This window comes from Vipera berus, assembly GCF_964194415.1.
Source record: "Vipera berus genome assembly, chromosome: 14".
NCBI lineage: Eukaryota > Metazoa > Chordata > Lepidosauria > Squamata > Viperidae > Vipera > Vipera berus.
In genome coordinates this window covers 12,324,950-12,344,725 of record NC_138217.1, presented here as the reverse complement: position 1 = coordinate 12,344,725, position 19,776 = coordinate 12,324,950, and the positions used below count along the sequence as shown (strand labels likewise).

Sequence of the window (19,776 nt, the reverse complement as noted above, 5' to 3'; positions counted from 1 at the left end):
GGGAGTTGACGTCCATAGGTCTTCAAGTGGCCATAGTTGAGAAACTGCCCTAAACATTTAAAAAAAAACCACCACAAAAGGAATATCATAAGCTTTTATTGGAATAAAAGCAATCTTATTCCTTTAGATGTGGGTGCTCCATGACTGGAGGTTTTTCCAAAGAGATTGCACAAATATTTGTCTGAAATGGTATAGGCTCTCCTGCCTGAAGAGGGGGTTGGACTAGAAGACCTCCAAGGGCCCTTCCCACTTTTGTTATTCCTATCCTCCAGCCGGCCTTCAGAGGGCCCTTGTAACCAGCCCAATAGTTGCTTTATTCTCCATCTCCAACAGAGACCCCCTTCCACCGTGCAGTGGTGGGCATTCGTTCTTCCTCCCCGGCCCCCTTCCACCACCCCCCTCCGATTCTCCTCCACATGTTCAACAAAGGACACAAACATGCTCAGCTGGATTAGCAAAAGAGAGTTTGTTGGGATTTCAGTAGATTACTAGATAAAAACCTGAACAGAAAAAAGAAACTCTGTGATCGAGACTTCATGCTGGAAAGGCAGACAGTGTGTACGGGGAGGGGGGGGTTTCTCTCTCATTTGGCTGCTCTTCATTCTTACACCACCACCACCACACCCCTCGCACCCGTGCGGGGCTCCACCCCACGCCCGAAAATAAGAATTGTATCACCACTGTGCGAAGTGACAGACAGACAGGAAAGGCTTTACTGTTAAGAGCCGATACACACACACAGCGCGGCAGGGCCCTGGAAGCCCCAGGCGCGGGCCCGTCGGTGCACCCCGGATAAACGAAGGAGCCTCGGAAGCAAGCAATTCAGGCAGACACACCTGAGTTTGGCTACAGCGTTTCATTAGGTAGATAACTCTGCAATAGGAACAGGTGAGGAAGAAGTTACTCTAGTTCTGGAAAGGTTTTTGGCATGCACGACGGGGGGGGCGTTCGGAAGAGGGGAGGGAGGGGCAGCCTGACCCATCTGCTGACCGCCGAGAGTCCCCCTCCGAAGCGCCCGGTTCAAACAGTCCGATCTGTCCCCGAGTGCTTCCGAACCACTTTGCTCCCGTTCACCTGGTCCACGGCCAGCGTCTCCACCTCGGGCGGCTGGTGGGGCTGGGGAGGTGGGACGTGATGGATGCGGTGTGCCACCCCCACGTGGCTCTTGTGCTGCCTCTCCCGGGCCGGGCTGTGGGGCTCGGATGACGTGCGCTCAGACGGGATGGGGGGTATGACTAAAGGCCTCTCCTTCGGAAGGTGCAGCTCAGTGGATTCTCTGGCCAGTAAAAAGGGCGTGGGGTCGGGCATGGCATCGACCGGCTCCCGCAGCAGCAGTTTACGGCTCTCCGAGCCTAATCGGTAGGCCTCCTCGAACTCGGGGTTGAGCGGCGTGGACAGGCTCTTCTTCATCCTGCGCCGTGGCGTTTCTGGAAGCTTCTCTTTGGGAGGAGCGGGCTTGTAGCCGGAGAGCACGGGGCTTCCGGACGGAGAGCTGTCCGACGTGCCGCTGGAGCTCATGAGTTTTTTCTTCGTGGCGTGGAGCTGGGTGGTTAGGTAGGCAATGGTGCTGGCCCGCTGCTCCAGTTCGCTGGAGAGCATGTTTAATTTATGGCTTTTCATTTTTAATTCTTCCAAGTATTTCTTCTCCCGCTCCTTGAAGGTGTTCTCCAGCACCGCGATCATGGCGTTCTTTTGCTCGAGCTCTTTTAATAATTCATTGTTTTCCATCTCCTTCGCTTTGAGCTGGGCCTCGAGTTCTTCGCATTTCCTTCTGAGCTCTTCGCTCCTCGAAATCCCATTTTCTGAAAGAGGGAGAAGAGGAGAAGAAGGGTTTACTTCCAAGAGACTCAAGACCGTCCCGGCTTTCCGCACAAAGCCAGCTAAGAACTCAAGCCAGAAGCAGAACGGTTTTCCACGTGGGCCGCTCTTGGGGAAAGAAATCACCGCAGGCGAACGTTGCATTCCTCTGCCTTCCCTGCAAAAAGACTTTGCCAAGGTGGCCAGCGAGGAAATGCAGAGAAAAGAATGGAATTTGATTCAGACTCCAACATCTAATAAAAACAGCAGGGGTGAAAATGCACCTTCCACAATGTATGAAGAATACCTTAAGCTCGGAAGGAGGGTATGCCCGAATGCGTTCTGATTCCTCACCTGTCAAGTCTGAACTTTTGAGAGTCAACTCGTAGGTCAGATCTGAAAAACAGACGAGAGTTAAGACACTCTAGAACGGGCAACCCACAAATGAAACCCAGAGGACACTAACGGGCCTTTCCAGAAAACAAAACAATGCTTTATGAACGAGGACTTGCAGACTTTCGTGACCAATCTCCACCCTGGGAAACCTACTTTAGTTACGTGACGCTTTTATCTCCTTATTTGTAAATGCTATAAGCAGCCAATAGACGCTCCCTCTGCCCAAAAGAAATACCAAAAAAAAAATGTGTTATCAGCCCAGTTGCTTGAAAAGGCGACACATCTTGCAAGATGGGTGGACTTCAACTCCCAGAATTCCCCAGCCAGCAAGGACAGGTAGTCCTCGACTTCAAAGTTCATTTAGTGACGGTTCAAAGTTACAACGACCCTCAAAAAGGTGACTTGTGACCATTTCGCAGAGTTACGACCGTTAAAATTCGGATGCTCGGCAACTGGTTTATATTTATTTATGATGGTTGCCGTGTCCGGGAAAAGCGGGGGGGGGGAATCACGTGATCCCCTTTTGTGACCTCCTGACACGCAAAGTCAATGGGGGAAGCCAGATTCGCTTAACAACCAGGCCACTAATTGAAAACTGCAGGGATTCACTCAACAACCGTGGCCAGAAAGAATGTGAAATGGGGCGAAACTCCCTTTAAGAAACGTCTCACTGAGCCACTGAAATTTTGAGCTCCACTGTGACCATTAAGTCGAGGACTACCTGTACATCTTAAAAGTCCGCCGAGGTCTCTCGGTACCTGTGCAGTGCTGCTGCAGGCGGCGGATCTCGGCATGCAGGCCCTTGAGGGTATCGGCGTGCTGCCTCTGGAGAAAAAGCAGATTCTTTTGGGCGCTGTGCAGCTGGTTCTCCAGGTTCAGTGCTGCCATCCTGGCATCCAGCCAACCTGGAGGGAGGGAGGGAAGGAAGGAAGGAAGGAAGGAGCACCCGTTTAGATGATGCAGAAGGCAGGAAAGGAGAAGAGGTCAAAAAGGAAGCCAGGGGGAGACGGATCTGCGCAAGCCTACGGAAAAGGCGAGTTGCCAGGGTCCACAGAGAATTGGAAATTGGGAAGGATCCTTCCCGTCTTTACCATCGCTGAGATTTCAGTTGAAACTCACCACCTGTAGAACTCTCCGCCTGCATGGGATAACTGTGTGGTCACAATGGGTGAGAGGGAGGGAGGGAGGGGGAAGACACTGCCCAGGGCTCTTTAGTTCAATCCCCGCATTTACGGAATTGACACCAGAGGAACTCTGAAGTGGGGTTCAAAGGAGGAATCAGCCGGGTTGGCTTCCGATCCCCCTCATCCTCGAGACGACCAAACAAACGTTCCTCAACGCCAGCAAAAATCCATCTTAAAGTAATGCCAAGTATCTGCAAGGAAGTGAAGCAGCTTCTTGGATGAGAAGCGCAATGTTTTCAAGAAAGAAAGAAAGAAAAAAAAAACCGAACCCAAGCAAGTCCAATTTGGAAGAAGCACCTTAGGGACGATCGTGACCTGGACGATTGATACCTGCGTACCTCCATAGATACCTGCAAGGAAATTCTGGAATGGAAGGTCATATCCCGAGTTTGTCGGGACATCAACATTATCCCCGAGCAGTGAACGTTACAGTTCCAGCGATTCCCTGCCAGGACGTTTGTCCTTGAAGGCAAGGATGGAGAAGCCAAGGCCTAACACCTGAGCTGCCCAAACCACCTCCAAAGCCCACTGGGGTCCCACCAGGCGGATGGAAGTCTCAACCCATGACAACCCTTCCTTTCACACAATAGAGACTGAAGGCCGTTAGGATCTGGTTTGGAGCACTGCTAAAGCAAGACACTCCCGAACATTTTGAGCCAGGTCTAACAAGAGACCTCCATCAAAGGGACATTTTGAAGACAAGGACATGGTTCTCCAAAGAAGTTAGAACAGCTCTTAACAGAATAACAAGAGTTGCAAGGGACCTAGAAGGTCTTCTAGTCCAACCCCCTGCCCAGGCAGGAAGCCCTACATCATTCCGGAGAAATGGTTGTCCATTTGGTTGTGAGCACCCACAATTTCTGGGGATAAGCAGTTTCACTGGTTAAATTGCTCTCGCTGTCAGGAAATTTCTCCTTAGGTTGCTTCTCTCCTTGAGTTTCCATCCGTTGCTTCTTGCCCTGCCTTCTGGTGCTTTGCAGAATAGGTTGACCCCCTCTTCTTTGTGGCAGCCCCTCAGATATTGGAACTATCATCTCACCCCCAGTAAAGACCCTGGATCAAAGGGAGTGTGTTTGTGGGGGGGGGGAAATGGTTTCTCCAAAGAGATCACCCTGTTTTTCCCCTCCCCAGACCCATGCCTTCTAGACATTTCTCAGGTTACATTATCTTCCTGGAAGAAGCAACCTGGTCTGTAGAGCTGAAAGCTTTACTGCCTCCGCTAATGCCTTGCTGCATACTCCCCTCTGCTCCCACCCACCCCCGGGGAAAAAAAAATCAGGTGACAAAGCGCAGCACGGTGTGACTCGCCCATCAGAGTCGAGAGTGGCTTCGTAGCTGGAGGGAAGAGAATCTGCTTTATGCAAGTCATATGATCTCGATTTTAAGACTGATTCTCCACGAAGTATAAAAGATGCTCCTTGGCAGGTCAATGGCTTCATCCATTATCTCGGCAATGTTTCCAGAACATGCTGCTACCCAGCTCTCCTTCCTAACTAATGAATCTGGTCAGAATTTAATGGTAGGTCGATGCTGACCTTTCTACTTCGTCTCTCTCTCTCTCTCTCTCTCACTCTCCCTGGCCTAGGCCAACTTGGAGGGTGTAGGACAGGGGTAGGCAACCTCGGCTCTTTTATGACTCATGGACTTCAACTCCCAGAATTCCTGAGCTGGCATGGCTCAGCTTGGAAACCACTCCCTTTCCCCTCAGCATGGCTGGCTCAGGAATTCTGGGATTTGAAGTCCATGAGTCATAAAAGAGCCGAGGTTGCCTACCCCTGGTGTAGGAGAGCCCAAGGTTATTCCCTGTGGTTTTATTTTTCTTTCAAAAGCCAGGAGCTTGCAGGGAACAGAAGTCATTAAAATGTATTGCCACCCCACCTACACGAATTGCCCCAGGATCAGGAGACCTGGACCAACTCTACAGAAGGCTACAGATCAACTTTGGGTTTGAGAATTCTTTTCTCAACCTTTGGCTGTGGCAGCAGCCTTAGTAAGGCCAGACCTGGAATACTGCATCCAGTTTTGGTCATCACGTTACAAAAAAGAGGTTGAGAATTTGCAAAAGGCCTGGAGACAAAAAACCTATGAAGAAGGGTTGCGGGAATTGGGTATGGCCAGTCTAGAGACAAGAAGGACGAGGAGTGACATGACAGCAGTATCCCAGGATTTGAGGGGCTGCCACAAAGAAGAAGGGGTGGGTGGGTGGGGGGTCAACCCATTTTCCAAAGCACCAAAGGCAGGACAAGAAGCAACGGATGGAAACTCATCAAGGAGAGAAGCCACCTAGAACAAAGGAGAAATTTCCTGACAGTGAGAACAATTAACCGTCAGAAGTTGTGGGTGCTCCATCACTGGAGGTCTTTAAGAAGAGACTGCACAGCCATTTTAGGAGAAACAGCAAGAGCAGTGGTTAGACTAGATGACTTCCCAGGTCCAACTCTGTTACTGAAGATCCAGAGAAATGGATAAACTCAGTAACCAAGTTAAAGTCATAAGAGAAACTGAGGTGACCAATATCCAGACGGGCAGACAGACACACACGATGCTAAGAACGTTCCAGCTCTTTTCGAAAGCTGTAATAATTGAGGCCAAGACCGACTGTCCCCTTTTTTTGAATGCAGTGGCTCGTTCAATCAGTCCTGCGGGCTCTTTCCCCCTCCTAGCTTTCCAGACAGACCTCTCTGGTTCCTTTCCAATCAACCTGCAAAACGTCTTAATGTCTCTGCAGAGTTTATTTTTAGCCCCTGTGACAAGACAGTGATGGAACAGGAAAGGGAGAACAATTAAGAGGACAAAAGGATGAGCTAATCTCGCCTGCTTTTTCAAACACTTTCTGGAAATACAGACAAGCCCTACCTATCCTGGGGAAGGACTCCAAAGCTGGCAGCTCGCAACCCAGCGTGGCAACTTGCCACCAGCTTACAGCATAGTGCAGACGAGATTTTGGCAAATGCCAAACTGGGCTATTCGGCAGAACCGAGCAATCCACCGGGGATGCCTCCTCTTGGGCCGTTCCATTTATTCACCCATCCTTCTACCGTGAAAAACTGCAACAATGGGAACCTTCTCTTTAAAAGCCTGCGTGTTTTTATAAATCGTCTTCCCGATTGGAAAAATAGAGTTTTCCCATCAATTCCATCTTTTATGAGAGACATGTTGCAAATCAAATGGCCCAACAAGAAAAAGATGCTCCTTTTTTTAAGGTGGTTTGATTAATAATGATGTACCAGCGAATCAACAAGTCCAGTTAAACAGGAAGAGGGAAGTGGCCAAGAGTCTAGATCTCCTAATGCTGCTGTTAAGACTGCCGGGCCCCACCCAGATCTTCAGAGCCATCACCCAACCAAGATGGGCAGCTGCAGAAATCAAATAATAACTGCCCTATGATAGCAAACTGGCTCATGGAAATAGACAGTAATGCGCAATAGCCTTCCAGAGCTGAGTCTTGGAAAGCCGAGATATGATGGTTAGCAAGACCCAGCAGGGCTCTTTGCTTCAAAGAATAGGATTTGGGGCTGTGCACTGCAGTAAAAAAACCCAAACCATCTGAAACAGACAAAGATAGCAAAATTTAGCCTCCAGCTCTTACAGGAAAGAGTTCTCTTTGAGGAAGACCCTAAATTGACAGTCACAAACTCAGTTCTAATTGCTCCAATCCCAAACACTCATATGACGGGGCGCTGTTCCACGCCACCCACAAGTCTGTGTGAATGCCTATGGGTGCGCTGACTGTTAATTACTCGCTTGAAATATTAGCTGCCTCTGACAAACAAGCGGTGACACCATCTGGCTTCATCCAATTAAATATTATAAAATCAGCTTAAAGGTGGTTGCAAAGTTCACCAGCGTTACCGACACTTGGGAGACATGCTTACCTACAGCTTGTAAGGCCACAGTTCTGCACGAAATATCCTCTTAACGCCACCTTCTAACTTTCTGGAAGTTTGTAAGACCTCACCCCTCTGCCTAGGTGGCTTCACCTAGAGAAAATCTGAGCCGTTTATTCCTGCCGTGGCGGTTGCCGTGTTTTCCGTCCTTTATAACCTCACAAAAGAGCAGAGTCTGCTTTCAGCCACCGGACTCACAACTGCCCGGCTACCATTCAGCACTTCGTAGCCACGATCTTCAAGTTCATCCCTGGACCAGTGAAAAAGCAACAGCCTTTGAAACGAGAAAGCTTCGAGCGATGCATTCAAAAGGTAGAATGTGGGAACGCCATGAGATTATTCATGAAAAAAGTTCCAGAGTCTGACCCTAGTCGAGAGCTAATATTCCATGTTTTTATGGCACCCCTAGCTGTACGCAGGCAACCCCTCCCTCACGGCACAGCTGCCTAATTTTTGCAGCTGAGAGCAAACAGCCATCAAGACTCCCCAAACTACCGTTGCAAGGGAAGAAAGCCACTGCCGTTCAATTTTCAATTTTCAGTTGGGATCCAAAGAGACCGATCCGATGCTCTCGAACACGCAGTCTTTCTGCTAAAAAACAGAATGAAAAGTAGCCCCCCCCCGACAAACTCACCCCCTTACGCGAGCATTCTCAAAAGTCCCTGCTCCCGATTTACACTCCCAGGAAACCCCAGGAGGATGGGAGACGCACGGCCCATTCAGTGCCACCGACTGCAGTGTAGTGTTACCCCGGGAGCGAATTCTTGCTGCGTAAGAAGGAAGCGAAAGCAAAGCAGTTTCGTCTGCACACGTATCAAACATCCCCCCTCAAAAAAAGATGCGGTCTCTTTTTCCACCTGCAATGCAGACAATGAACTTAACGATCCACCCTTGGACTTTCCAAGCACCCCACCCACCCATCCCGGAGCCTTTTCCTTAAATTACCCGTTTCCAGCACATTGCTAAGACTTAGCAGCCAAACCACTCCGGCAGCGGAGTTCGCATTTTCCCTCCAGTGGTTAACAAAAGCGGAGACCCTCCCATCCCCACGATGTCCCACCTTCGGCTGAAGAAGCATGCAGAATATCAGCCAGCCAGCTAGCTTGCCAGCCGGGAAAGGGGGGGGGAGAGAAGAGGAGAGGGAGGGGCACCATTCTAGCCAGAAGCTTGACTTGTTCTGGCTGCTCTCATTTCCAGGAAGGTTAAGAAAACCCAGCTGAGGCTGGAGCATCACAAGCGTGCCACAATCTTCCCACCTTATGTCGTGGGACTGGTCCACGCTGCAAAGGAAAGTGTGTGTGTGTGTGTTTGTGTGTGTGTATTAAGGGGAGGGGTCCCACTCTCCTTCCCATCCTCTGTCGCTGCCCTTCCGGACCCTCCCTTTCTCTAAAGAGAAACCTGGAGTGATTCTTCCCATTTTTTTTTTTTTAAAAAAGATTAAACCCACCCCCCCAGCAGCTAACAATTATATTCTGCAGGTGGGTTTTGAAGCCGGAGGGGAGGGGCAGGGAAACCTGGAGGATGAAGTTAGATGAATACAGGTGGTCCCCAACTTACGACCACACCGGAGCCCAAAATTTCTCTTGCTAACTGGAGACAATACGTCACGTGGGTTTTGCCCCGTTTTACGGCCTCTCTCGCCACGGTGGCGAAGCGAATCGTCGCCGTTGTTAAAAACTGTGGGGAAAAAACGGCTCTTAAGTCCCTTTTCTTTCAGTGCGGTTGTAACTCTGAGCGGCCAGTAAATGAACTGCTGCTATGTGGTGGAGGGCTACCCGGTTAAGCTACGGAGTTAATGCGACTTCCTTTTGGTACGCCTGTTTAATGGCAGAGAAGCAGATTGAGTAGCAGGGAGGGATTTGAGCTTTGTTTCCTGTGAAAAAGTGTGCCTCGTTTTCTTCTTGGGGGGGCCTTTATAAAATAGATCTGAGACAGACAAGAGATGATCGGGATGATAAGGGATGGATGGATGGATGGATGGATGGATAAATATGAATGGACGGATAGACAGACCGACAGGTCTCCCCTTGTTTTCTTGAAGAATATGGGGGGGCGTCCACTTATTCCCTAACACCGGAAGTGTCTTCCCTTAATGGGGAAGGGTCTCCCCTTATAAGGGAACCCTTTCCCCCCCATACTTTTTGGGAGGGGTACTCACCAAGTCCTTTAGAGAGGGAGAACATTCTCTGTAAGTGGGGAAGGGTCCTCCTAAGTCATTCCAGGGGGGGGGAAACACCCTTCTTAATATGGGGGGGTCCCTCAGGCTTCCCAGAGGGAGATCTCTCTCCTGAAGTGGGGGGAGGTCTCCACATGTCATTCCTTGGGGCAAAACCGTCTCCTTTATCATATTGGGGGGGGTGTCCTCATCTAGAGGTAGGGGGCTCTTCTCAGGCTTCCCAGTGGGAGGGGTCCCTCTTTAAGTGTGTGTGGGGGGTCTCCCCCCCGCAGGAAAATACGCCCCCTCCTACACCTCCCTCCCCTCTTGGGGCGGGGGCTCCCCTTCCTCAGTAATTCAAGCAAGTGGGGCTTGGGGGGGGTCTCTCCCCGGGGGCCCCCCAAGGGTGAAACAGGAGGGGTGAGTCTGGTGAGCCCCCCCATCCCCTTCCCCACCCTCCGCGCGGTGCATGATGGGAAGAACGCGGGGGGGGGTGCTCTGATACTCACCCTCCGCCGCCGATGCTCCCCCCGCCCAGCTCCGGTCCTGCCGGGGGGAGGGAGGCCGAGGGGAGGGGGCGCTGCTCCCCAAAGGGAGCGAGGAGGAGGGAGGGAGGGGGGACGGGGGGACGTCGAGGGCAGGGGAACTGCGCAGGCGCGGAGGCTCAGGTGCAGCCGCGGCGAAACAGCTGCCGCGTTGCCACGGCAACCGGCTGGCCGCTTCCCCTGGCAGCGGTTGCCGGGCTCTTTTTTTTTTTTCTTTCCTCCTTTCCTTTCCGTTGAAGGCTCCGCCCACGTGGGGGCGGGGCCTCGAGGCGTTCCAGAGCCCGGAGGGAAGGAATACGTCGCCGATTCCAAATCCAACCAGTTTGGACCACAGCTCCCATCATCCACAGGCAACATAGGTTGCAGCTTTATATAATGAAGCAAAGAAACAGAACAACTCGTGAAATCTCTCTCTCTTTTTTTAATCGGCATTCTGCAAATAAACTTCCGGGCACGATCAAAAAAACACCCTCCTCCGATCCTGCTTTTTCAACAATCGATCAATGAAGAAATGGGTTTGATGGCTAGCCCAGCAAATTGGGAAGTCACTGAAGGATATGCTGAAGCATAGGAGCGTTTCTCAACCTTGGGGACTTTTAAGACGGGTGGAGTTCAACTCCCAGAATTCCCCAGCCAGCATGAATTCTGGGAATTGAAGACCACCGGTCTTAAATAATATATCGATTAGGATTAGGAGAAGCCGAAACTGGCAAGCTGTTGGCGGTAAAACTCCATCCTTAATTTAAACCCAATTTCTATGATGGGTTGCAATACGAAACCTGCTTTGCAGACCGAAGAGAACAGCATGGACACCTGGCTGCAAGCAGCTCCACTTGCAAAAGTCTGGGTGCTGGATGTTTGCAAAAACGTTGGGGTCTCTTTTCCGAGATGTTCAGCCCCTAATGGTTGGACCGGTCAGCGTCCGTGCATCGAAGATTCAAGAAAACTCACTGATTTCAGAAATGTGAAGGACACAGGATGGGATGGCCTTCAGCTCCGGCTTTTAAAAGCGATGGTTGTAAATAGCAATCCTGACGCAGCAGATCTGAAAGCTGGATCCATTTAGGAGTCAGATGAACAGGCAGAGGAGATGTGGCCAGTCCCAAAGATAATTTCATTTTCTGGCAATGATCAAGAGTGCATTAAGCTGACCGGGATTGTAAAAGTGATAAGCCAGCAAAAGGAAAAAAAGACAGGCGGCCATTCTTATAGATTTGGAAAAGGGAGGGAAAGAGCAAGGCAGGAGAGAAGGAAGAGGAAAGAAAGAGGAAAAGAAAGAAAAGAAACAGGAAAAGTGGGAGGAAGGAAAGAAGGAAGAAGAGAAAGAAGGAAGGAAGGAAATAAGCGAGAGACAAGGCAAAGCAGGAAGGAAGGAGAGAAAAAGGGAGGGCGAGGAAGGGAGGGAGGGAAATAGGAAGGGAGGGAAAAACTAGGAAGGGAGGGAGAGAAAAGCAAAAAAAGGAGAGAAAGTGAGAAAAAAACGAAGAGAAGAAGTTATACCTAGCTCCAGCACCAACTTTACAAAGCTCAAGAAGAGTTTAACAATGTAGGCCAAATCAATTAAAAAGTTCCCCACAAATATATTTTGCTGTTGTTTGCAACTGTGTGGGTTTCTGTGTTACAGGTACTCCTCAACTTACACTATTTTGTTTAGTGACCGTTGAAAGTTACAACTGCACTGAAAAAAGTGACTTATGACCTTTTTTCACATGTTATGACCGTTGCTGCATCCCTGTGGTCACGTGATCAAAATCCAGCCACTGAGCAACTGCTTCCTATCCATGGCGGTCTCAGCGTCCCAGGGTCACGTGATCCCCTCTTGCAACCTTCTGGCCGGCCAGCTCAACGGGGAAGCCGGATTCACTTTAACAACCAGGTTGCTAACTTTCCAATGGCGGTGATTCACCGAACAACCGTGGCAAGAAAGGACCTAAAACGGGGCAAAATTCACTTAGCAAATGTTTCGCTTAGCAACAAAAAAAAACCTGGGGCTCAATTGTGGCCGTAAGTCGAGGACTGCCTGCATTTGTGTCCCAGTGCTTCCGCTGCTCGTGCACTTTTGCATCAGCCTAGACACAGAGCAGGGAAGCACAAGCATCCCAGCAAGAAGAATTAAACTAGCAATGGTTTGTTGAATAGTTCAGTCTTATGTCCCTGCCCCACATTAACCAGGGCTGCCCCGAGTTACGACCATTGGCTGTTCCCACCCCCCACCCCGAGGGAGGGTGAGGGCAGAGAATCCGTGAAAGATGACAGGAGTTTCTTTCATCCAATCGGAGAAGAGAGGACCAGGGCAGGGCATTAGCCAATCGAGCGGAGAGGCGGGAAGAATACAGAGGGGGAGGGAAGCGGCTCTTTGGAGAAAAGGAAGGGAAAGAGAAAGCTGCTCTTCCATTGGTCGTCGCGTAGCACCGAAACCCGGGCGTAGACATTTGATTGGTTTAAGGCAGAGGTGGGAGGGGGGGAAACCATGGCGGACTTCAACTCCCAGAATTCCTGCGCCAGAACAGCTAGCTCAGGGATTCTAGGAGTTGAAGTCCACTAGCTACAAACCTTTGGGGCGCGAGAGCTGCGACTGGGTCTCGCGAGATCTTCCGCAGCGCGCGAAATGCGGCCGGGAGGCGGCCGGGTAGCCGGCCAGGATGGCGCAGAGGAAGGACAGAGGAGGCGGCGGCGGCGGCGGCGGGTGGCGGCGCCGGTGGGCTGCGGAGCCCTCGGCGGGAGACGGCGAGAAGGAGACCCCGCGGTGAGGAGGAGCCCGAAACCGGGTCGGGGTTCTTCGCCAGGGCTTGGTCCGGGCTGTCCTCGGCTTACGACGGTCCGTTTAGTGACCGTTCGCAGTTACAGCCGTACTGGGGAAAAGGACTCGAGACCATGTTTCACACTCAGCGACCGTTGCAGCATCCCCGGGGGTCACGTGATCCACTTTTGGGACCTGACAAAGACATTGTTAGCTTTGCAACCATTTCATTAGCAACTGCAGTGATTCACTGAACGACGGTGGCAAGAAAGGTCATAAAACGTGGCAAAGCTCCCTTAGCAACAGAAGTGTGAAATGTCCTCGCTTAAAAACAGAAACGTTGGGCTCAATTGTGCCCTGGGGGAAAAATGGACTCGTGACCGCTTTTCATGCTTACGGCCGTTGCAGCCTCTGCATGGTCAGGTGAACAAAATTCAGACAGTTGGCAATTGATTCATACTTATGACGGTGGCAGTGTCATGGGATCCCCTTTTGCGACCTTCTGGCCAGCAAAGTCAATGGGGAAGCCAGATTCACTTAACAACCTTGTGACTTACTACAGTGATTCACTTAACAGCTGTGTCAAGCTAAGTCGTAAAATGGGGGCAAATCTCTCACTTAGCAACATAAATGGTGGGCACCGTTGTAATTGTAAGTCAAGGACTGCCGGTATATCCTGTCTTAACTAGCACCATTTACCTAGTGATTTATCCAAAGACCGTTTTTCTTGGAAGGTTTGAGCTTTGGCTTCTCTAGAGACTTTTTTAAAAAATGGGTGAAAATATTTTCGTTTTCTTGCCCCAGGGATGACGGCTCCTCGCTTTCTGCTCTCCGGCGTTTAGAGCGCAGCCAGTGGACGGACAAAATTGATGCGCGGTTTGGGTTCGAGAGAATGAAAGAACCTGCGGAACGGACAGGCTGGCTGATCAACATGCACCCGGTAGGAATCTCCCGCTTCTTCAGAAATAAATTTCAGACGTGGCTCTTTGGGTGAAAGTGCCAGACAGGTTTGCTTGTTAATCGTGATTGCCGTGAAGGTTGCTGTGCCCAAATTTTGAATATTTTCTGTGGGTATCAATATGCAAGAACATAACGTTGATTTTAAGATGTTTTCCTTTAAATATACAGTATGTGCTGCTGTTTAGAACAGTGGCAGAAAAATTGCTTTTTTTTTCTTTTTAAAGGGTGTCTGTCCCTTTCCCCCCCCCCCCTCTACGGGTATGTTTAACAACAGTATGAAATTACAACAACTTCTGACAAAAGTGATTTTACAGCCCATCTTCAAGCTTAACTACTGTTGCACCAACCCCCAAAGTCGTGTAATCGCAATTGTGGCACTGGACAACCGGCTCGTGTTTCCTTGCGTTTACAACATTGCAGCATCCTGTAGTCATGTGACTACAATTTTTGTGACATTCCCAGCCAGTTTTGAACAAAAACCATCAGTTGGTGATTCATTCCATTCATGGTGATTCATTTTATGAGTGCAGGTATAAATGGTTATTATAAAATTGCGTATGTACCTTATGACTGCGCCGACTTACAACAAATTCTGAACCCAATTGTGGTTGTAAGTAAAGGACTATTTGTATTACAACCTGTGACAAAAGGCTTTGAATAATCTTTTAAATATTTTTCAGTTTCAGAGCTTCAGGGATGACTGTCTTTTCCTTACACGTCCAATTTAGTTCTTTGGGGGGGAGAAATATTATTCAACACATTGAACTGATTGCTCCTAACTGTAGAATAGTATGTTAGGAGAACGTGATTTTCTAATTAAATGTCTTTAGTAACCTTTGTTTGTTTTAGACGGAGATTTTGGATGAGGATAAACGCTTGGTCAGCGCTGTAGATTATTATTTCATTCAGGAGGATGGAAGCAGATTTAAGGTCGGTGGTGTCTTTAAACTGGGACCCTTAAAGTCGATATTTATCCAGGGGTACATTTTAAAAGTCCTGCTTGAAATTTGGAAGAAGATTAGCTATGTGATGGGTGGGATTTTTAGCACATACATGTTAATATATGTAATAATACCAAATGCATTTTGAAATAAGCGTCTTCCCTAATCAAGTGACCATTTGAAGATTTACATTCTTAGGAATTGCGTAGTTAACAAACGAGGGTTAAAATGCTTTATTTTTCAGAACTGGCAGCTAACTCTTGTTCACAATGCTTTGGCGAGAAAGCAGCAAGTGGTACATACAATTTGGAATGTGGGAGAGTTCTTTTTAGAGGTGTTAAAATTCATTTGAATTATTAAAGCAATATACCAAATTGTCAGTGTAAATTGTGAACGGAGCCCACAGCAATCAGCACAATCTTGTGTTTTTCACCATTCTGTTGCAACGGGAATTATTTAGTTTGTAAGAGCTTATTTAGTTTGTTCTCTCCTAGGTGGCTTTGCCCTACAGACCATACTTCTACATTGCAGCCCAGAAGGTGAGTCTAATCTACACCTGCAACCCCTGATGAGTTTCAAGCCTTAAGCCATTTGGACGTCAGTCCACTGTAATATCACTCTTGAGTAGACATTACCCTGTTAAAATACTTCATTTGGGACTGTACCTTAAAAGTAGTAAATTGTAAGTAAGACGTTGTTCCTTAATAACTGCTGTGTACGATCGTGTGTGCTAGTGGTTTATACGCTGAGAGATTGGTTTTGTGTGTTTGCATATGTGTATTGAGACTCTTCAGGAACATATTAACAACGACAAAGTGTCTTTTTCTGAAAGTTTGCTCACCATCAATGGGAGCAGCGTGATGGCTGTGCTTTAATAGGATCTTACTTCAAGGAGACAGCCGCTGTGGGAAGTCCGTCATCCTTTGCAAAACGTTCAGACAATTTGTTGTAAGCTTTTCTGCTCGGATAGAATTTGAATGTTTGTAGAAATAAGTTCCACTTAAGCCATTTAATATAAAATGTCTTTTTAGGGTTGTGACCGAGAAGTATCATCCTTCCTTTCCAAGAAATTCCAGGGAAAAATAGCCAAATTGGAAGTTGTACACAAAGAGGATCTGGACTTGGTGAGAAATGGATTCAGTAAGGTTTTTTTTTAATACGACGGCAACTTTACTTAAGAGCGTAGTGTGATAATCCCAATCCACTTTGTTTGTGGTTTGGCTGATCAGAGGGGGCTGCAATGATTCTCAAGACTCAAAAGTTGCCACAATGAGCCTGGTTTGCTTCAGCTACTGTGTTTTTAAAGCATTCTTCTGTACCCCCATTTGGTGGTGTTAACTGCTTTGATCCCCCATGATCCTTGCATCTCGTATGAATCTCTCAAAAGTTTGATTCTGTTTTGTTTGGTTTCGTTTTGTTGTAGCCCAATCACCTAGTTGGCCTGAAACGAAGTTATATCAAGCTTTCTTTCAACACAGTAGATGACCTGGTAAAAGTCCGCAGGGAGATTACCCCTGCTGTCAAGAAGAACAGAGAACGGGACCAGGTTTTGGACACGTACACCACCCTGCTGACCAGGTAGGGTAGTCAAAGAATAAGTCCAGATTCTGGCAGAATTTCGTTGAGTTCAACTGCTCCAGGCAGTCCCTTCACTCTGTGGGCTATTACAGCAGGGCTGTTTCCTTGCTCAGAGCTTTTGGTCTGTTGAAAGGAGCAGAATGTGCACAGTGCTGTCAGAGAACCTGGCTCGTCTCTCTAGGAGAGGGGTAGGCAACCTCGGCTCTTTCATGAGTCATGGACTTTAATTCCCAGCATAGCTGGCTCAGGAATTCTGGGAGTTGAAGTCCATGACTCATAAAAGAGCCGAGGTTGCCTACTCCTGCTCTAGGATATAATCATTTAAAACAAATGTGGAAATATCCCTGAACTCAAACGTTTCTGGGCATATTAGCCAGGGTACATTGGGGGCGGGGGGGGGGGGTTGGCATGGGGATGTCTTATCTTCCAGTATCGACACGCCTGTGTTGGAAGTGAAGCACCAAGAACCTGTCTGCTTTTCCAAATGAAACAGAAAATACCAAAAGGCAAGTCATCTGTTCTTTCATAAGACTGGATACTAGACCCAGAAGAAATAGCTTATAGCCCGTGGGACACTTGGCTTGCAAGTAAAGCTCTAATCAGACAGCAGTTCAAGATAAAACATCATCGTGATCCCAGGCAGAAGTTGCTTGGTAGACCCCCCAAGTCCTTGTGGAAACGGTCAGCAAGGCATCCCAGGCTGTTCTAACGGCAAGGTTTATGCCGGGAAAAGAGGGAGAAGATTTTAATAGCAGAACAATTAAATATGGCTTTAGGTTGCTTTCGCAGTGGCTTAGAGATGAATTGGAGGCAATGTCCTCGGGGGAACATCCTCTAACATCAAAGCGTCCTTGGATTGCAATTGGCTAGAAAGCTGAGACCACAGAGCCACGGTTTCCGTTTATGCTGTGTTGCAACCATAGTCTGTCTGCTCTCAGCCAGCATGCAAAGAAGTCTTGTAAAAAAAAAAGCCTGGCTTTTCTTCTTTTTTTTCTCCCCCCCCCCCTTTAGTGCTCTCACTGGGCACAGTCTGACCCACAAGGAGGAGCCCTCAAAGAAGACTGCAGACCAGATGGACAACATCGTAGACATGCGGGAGTACGATGTGCCCTACCATATCCGCCTGTCCATCGATCTGAAGATTTACGTGGTGAGGGCAATAGGCCTGATCCGGCCTCTCGTGCGATTCCTAGTGACCGAAATCACAGGGGGTGCAACAGTCTTCCCCCCAACTTGACTCTCCAAAATTGTGCTGATACCGGGATACGCTTGGAAGGAAACTATTATTACAAACATCTCCTGAAATTTTATTTGATTTTTTTTTTAATTTTCTGCAAGGGACATAAATCAGAGCCCCCAGAGATAGAATATGAGATCTTTTGCTAACGTAAAAACAAGTTCGGTTCATTTCCACTGCCTGGAACGAACCGCCGTTGGGTCCTTCTCCTTTTTTTCTGTTAGTAGTTCTAGTAGGTTGAAGATAAGTTCAGAATGGCTTCATTCGCAGCAGAGTGATAGAGGCTGGGATCAAATTCCATCTCAACTTAATTCCGGTGGGTCCTCTTATCCTTTGGCAGGCTCACTGGTACAACATTCAGCACCGGGGCAGCAGTTTTCCTCCTGTGATTATTCGGCGAGATGACATGGTAGAACGGCCTGTGAGTATTTCTCCAGAAATCTTTCTAAAATTTCCGGGCTTTGAAATATGGCGTTGTTTGCATGGAAGGAGCGTTCTCTGAAATTCCTGACTTTTTTTTTCTTTTTTTTTTAAACCCTCCTTCCAGGATCCTGTTGTTCTTGCCTTCGACATTGAGACTACAAAACTCCCTTTAAAATTTCCTGATGCAGAAACGGACCAGATCATGATGATCTCCTACATGATTGATGGCCAGGTAATTCATTAGTTGTGCCTGTAATTTAATCACGACGTCCCCCCCCAAAAAAGTGCCGTTTAGAACATGAACAGCTCCAGACCGATACACTGAGATCTCTAGGCTGGCAAAGTAGTGAAGAACACATAGTGTGAAGCCGGTTTGCAAATGGGTCCTCGGTGACATTTTGTATTTGTCAAAGAAGGTCTTGCAGATTGCACTGCAGGTAAAAGACACAGTGCTGCAGGTGCATTTGTGTATGGCGTTTCTTCAAAACCCCATTCTCTTAGGCCGCTCGGTATTTGGTCCCGTATAATGACTAGAATCCGATGGAAAAGGAGAATAAGAATAAGATTGCTATTAACTCGGCTCTGGAAGAGACCATGGTGGGGAAGGTGGACTGCAGATTTTTCCAGCCAGGAGGTTTTTGAAATTTGGAGCTGGCATTCCTTCGCTTCTTTTCCTGTGGTCGCTTTACGATCTGCTCGATCAGCTGATCCTGTTCTCCCCTCTTCCTCAGGCTGGTTGGCTTGAACTGTTCATAGAAGCCCACCCCTTTTGTTTAGAGGGTGGTGCGTGCCTCAAATGAGAATGGAGAAGGGGACAGACTGCGGGGTTGCGTTGTTCCAAATTAATATCTCGAGAGAATGACTCAAACGTTCCATCACGTTTCTTTCTCGCTGTTCAGGGATACTTGATCACAAACCGGGAGATTGTTTCAGAAGACATTGAAGATTTTGAATTTACTCCCAAACCAGAGTATGAGGGCCCGTTCTGTGTATTCAACGAACCAGATGAGGTCAGCTTTCCCCCCCCCCTTATTATTATTATCCTTACATCTATAAATTCAGTCAAATGGCTCCTTAACTACCCAACCTATTTGACTATGTACATAGTCAACAAAATATAGAGACCAGATTGACCTTTTAATCGTAACGGTCTCTAAACAACACGTTTTCTTTCCCTTTTTTAAAAATATCAGGCTCATCTTATCCAGCGGTGGTTTGAACATGTTCAAGAAACCAAGCCAGCTATCATGGTGACCTACAACGGAGACTTCTTTGACTGGTGAGAATCGGCTCTTAGCAAGTCGGCTGTCTGTACCTGCACAGTCAAATGTGGAGATATATTTATCCCAAGCAATCCTTTAGGTCCAAAGAAAGAGAGAAAAGCCAAGTGGAATCCAGCTCATCCACTCTTACGGACTTGAAAGGGCATCGTCCTTGCGCAAGAGGGACAAATTTGCATGTTAAATATTAAAAATAAATAAATTTTAAGGATGGAAAGAACATCCAAAGTAGCCCAATTCACTTAACCTGGACTGTTTAGTGATTTGAACATCAAGGCATAGAGAAACTGAGTGGTCTGGAAAATTGTGCTCAGGTTTCTTTTCTTTCTTTTTTTTTGCTTGGGATTAAAATGTTTGTTATCGTGTCGATGTGTTAAGCACCGTAGAGCTTGTCTTGATTCTTTGGCTAAACCGTCTTGTTTGTCTCCAGGCCTTTTGTGGAAGCCAGAGCAGCAGTTCATGGGATGAATATGCAGCAGGAAATTGGGTTCCAAAAGGACAGCCAGGGAGAATACAAATCCTCGCAGTGCATCCACATGGATTGTCTTCGGTAAGGGTTACGGCTTCTCAATCGAATTTGGGTCTCGAGGTCTGCCTGATAGCGCTAGCCAGCGGGGGAAAAAGTCCTGTTGCTATTCTAGGAAAGGAAAAAA

The 19,776-nt window shown here is 48.1% G+C and overlaps 2 protein-coding genes across 5 annotated transcripts in view; one reads left to right on the top strand and one right to left on the bottom strand.

Moving 5' to 3' along the window:
• Positions 1 to 690: 690 nt before the first annotated feature.
• On the bottom strand, positions 691 to 10,221 carry CCDC92 (coiled-coil domain containing 92). Of its 4 annotated transcripts, XM_081339206.1 has the most exons (5): positions 9,929 to 10,221; positions 8,822 to 8,941; positions 2,952 to 3,098; positions 2,152 to 2,193; positions 691 to 1,802 (listed from the first exon to the last, which is right to left on the bottom strand). In XM_081339206.1, the coding sequence occupies exons 3-5, from the start codon at positions 3,079 to 3,081 to the stop codon at positions 1,021 to 1,023; spliced, it is 954 nt and encodes a 317-aa protein (XP_081195332.1). In that variant the 5' UTR covers positions 3,082 to 3,098; positions 8,822 to 8,941; positions 9,929 to 10,221; the 3' UTR covers positions 691 to 1,020. The 4 variants fall into 4 exon arrangements, with proteins under 4 accessions (XP_081195332.1, XP_081195331.1, XP_081195330.1 ...); XM_081339205.1 differs by lacking the exon at positions 8,822 to 8,941 and having other exon boundaries at positions 9,929 to 10,033; XM_081339204.1 differs by lacking the exons at positions 8,822 to 8,941; positions 9,929 to 10,221 and adding an exon at positions 7,760 to 7,867.
• Positions 10,222 to 12,566: 2,345 nt separating this feature from the next.
• Positions 12,567 to 19,776, top strand: part of POLE (DNA polymerase epsilon, catalytic subunit) — a 30,514-nt gene continuing 23,304 nt past the window's right edge. The window contains exons 1-12 of the mRNA XM_081339167.1: positions 12,567 to 12,710; positions 13,509 to 13,644; positions 14,514 to 14,594; positions 15,100 to 15,144; positions 15,637 to 15,729; positions 16,029 to 16,183; positions 17,195 to 17,333; positions 17,761 to 17,841; positions 17,968 to 18,075; positions 18,743 to 18,853; positions 19,037 to 19,122; positions 19,554 to 19,673. Of these exons, the coding sequence (XP_081195293.1) occupies positions 12,607 to 12,710; positions 13,509 to 13,644; positions 14,514 to 14,594; positions 15,100 to 15,144; positions 15,637 to 15,729; positions 16,029 to 16,183; positions 17,195 to 17,333; positions 17,761 to 17,841; positions 17,968 to 18,075; positions 18,743 to 18,853; positions 19,037 to 19,122; positions 19,554 to 19,673 (1,259 nt within the window). The 5' untranslated portion in view covers positions 12,567 to 12,606. The remainder of the gene's footprint in view (positions 12,711 to 13,508; positions 13,645 to 14,513; positions 14,595 to 15,099; positions 15,145 to 15,636; positions 15,730 to 16,028; positions 16,184 to 17,194; positions 17,334 to 17,760; positions 17,842 to 17,967; positions 18,076 to 18,742; positions 18,854 to 19,036; positions 19,123 to 19,553; positions 19,674 to 19,776) is intronic.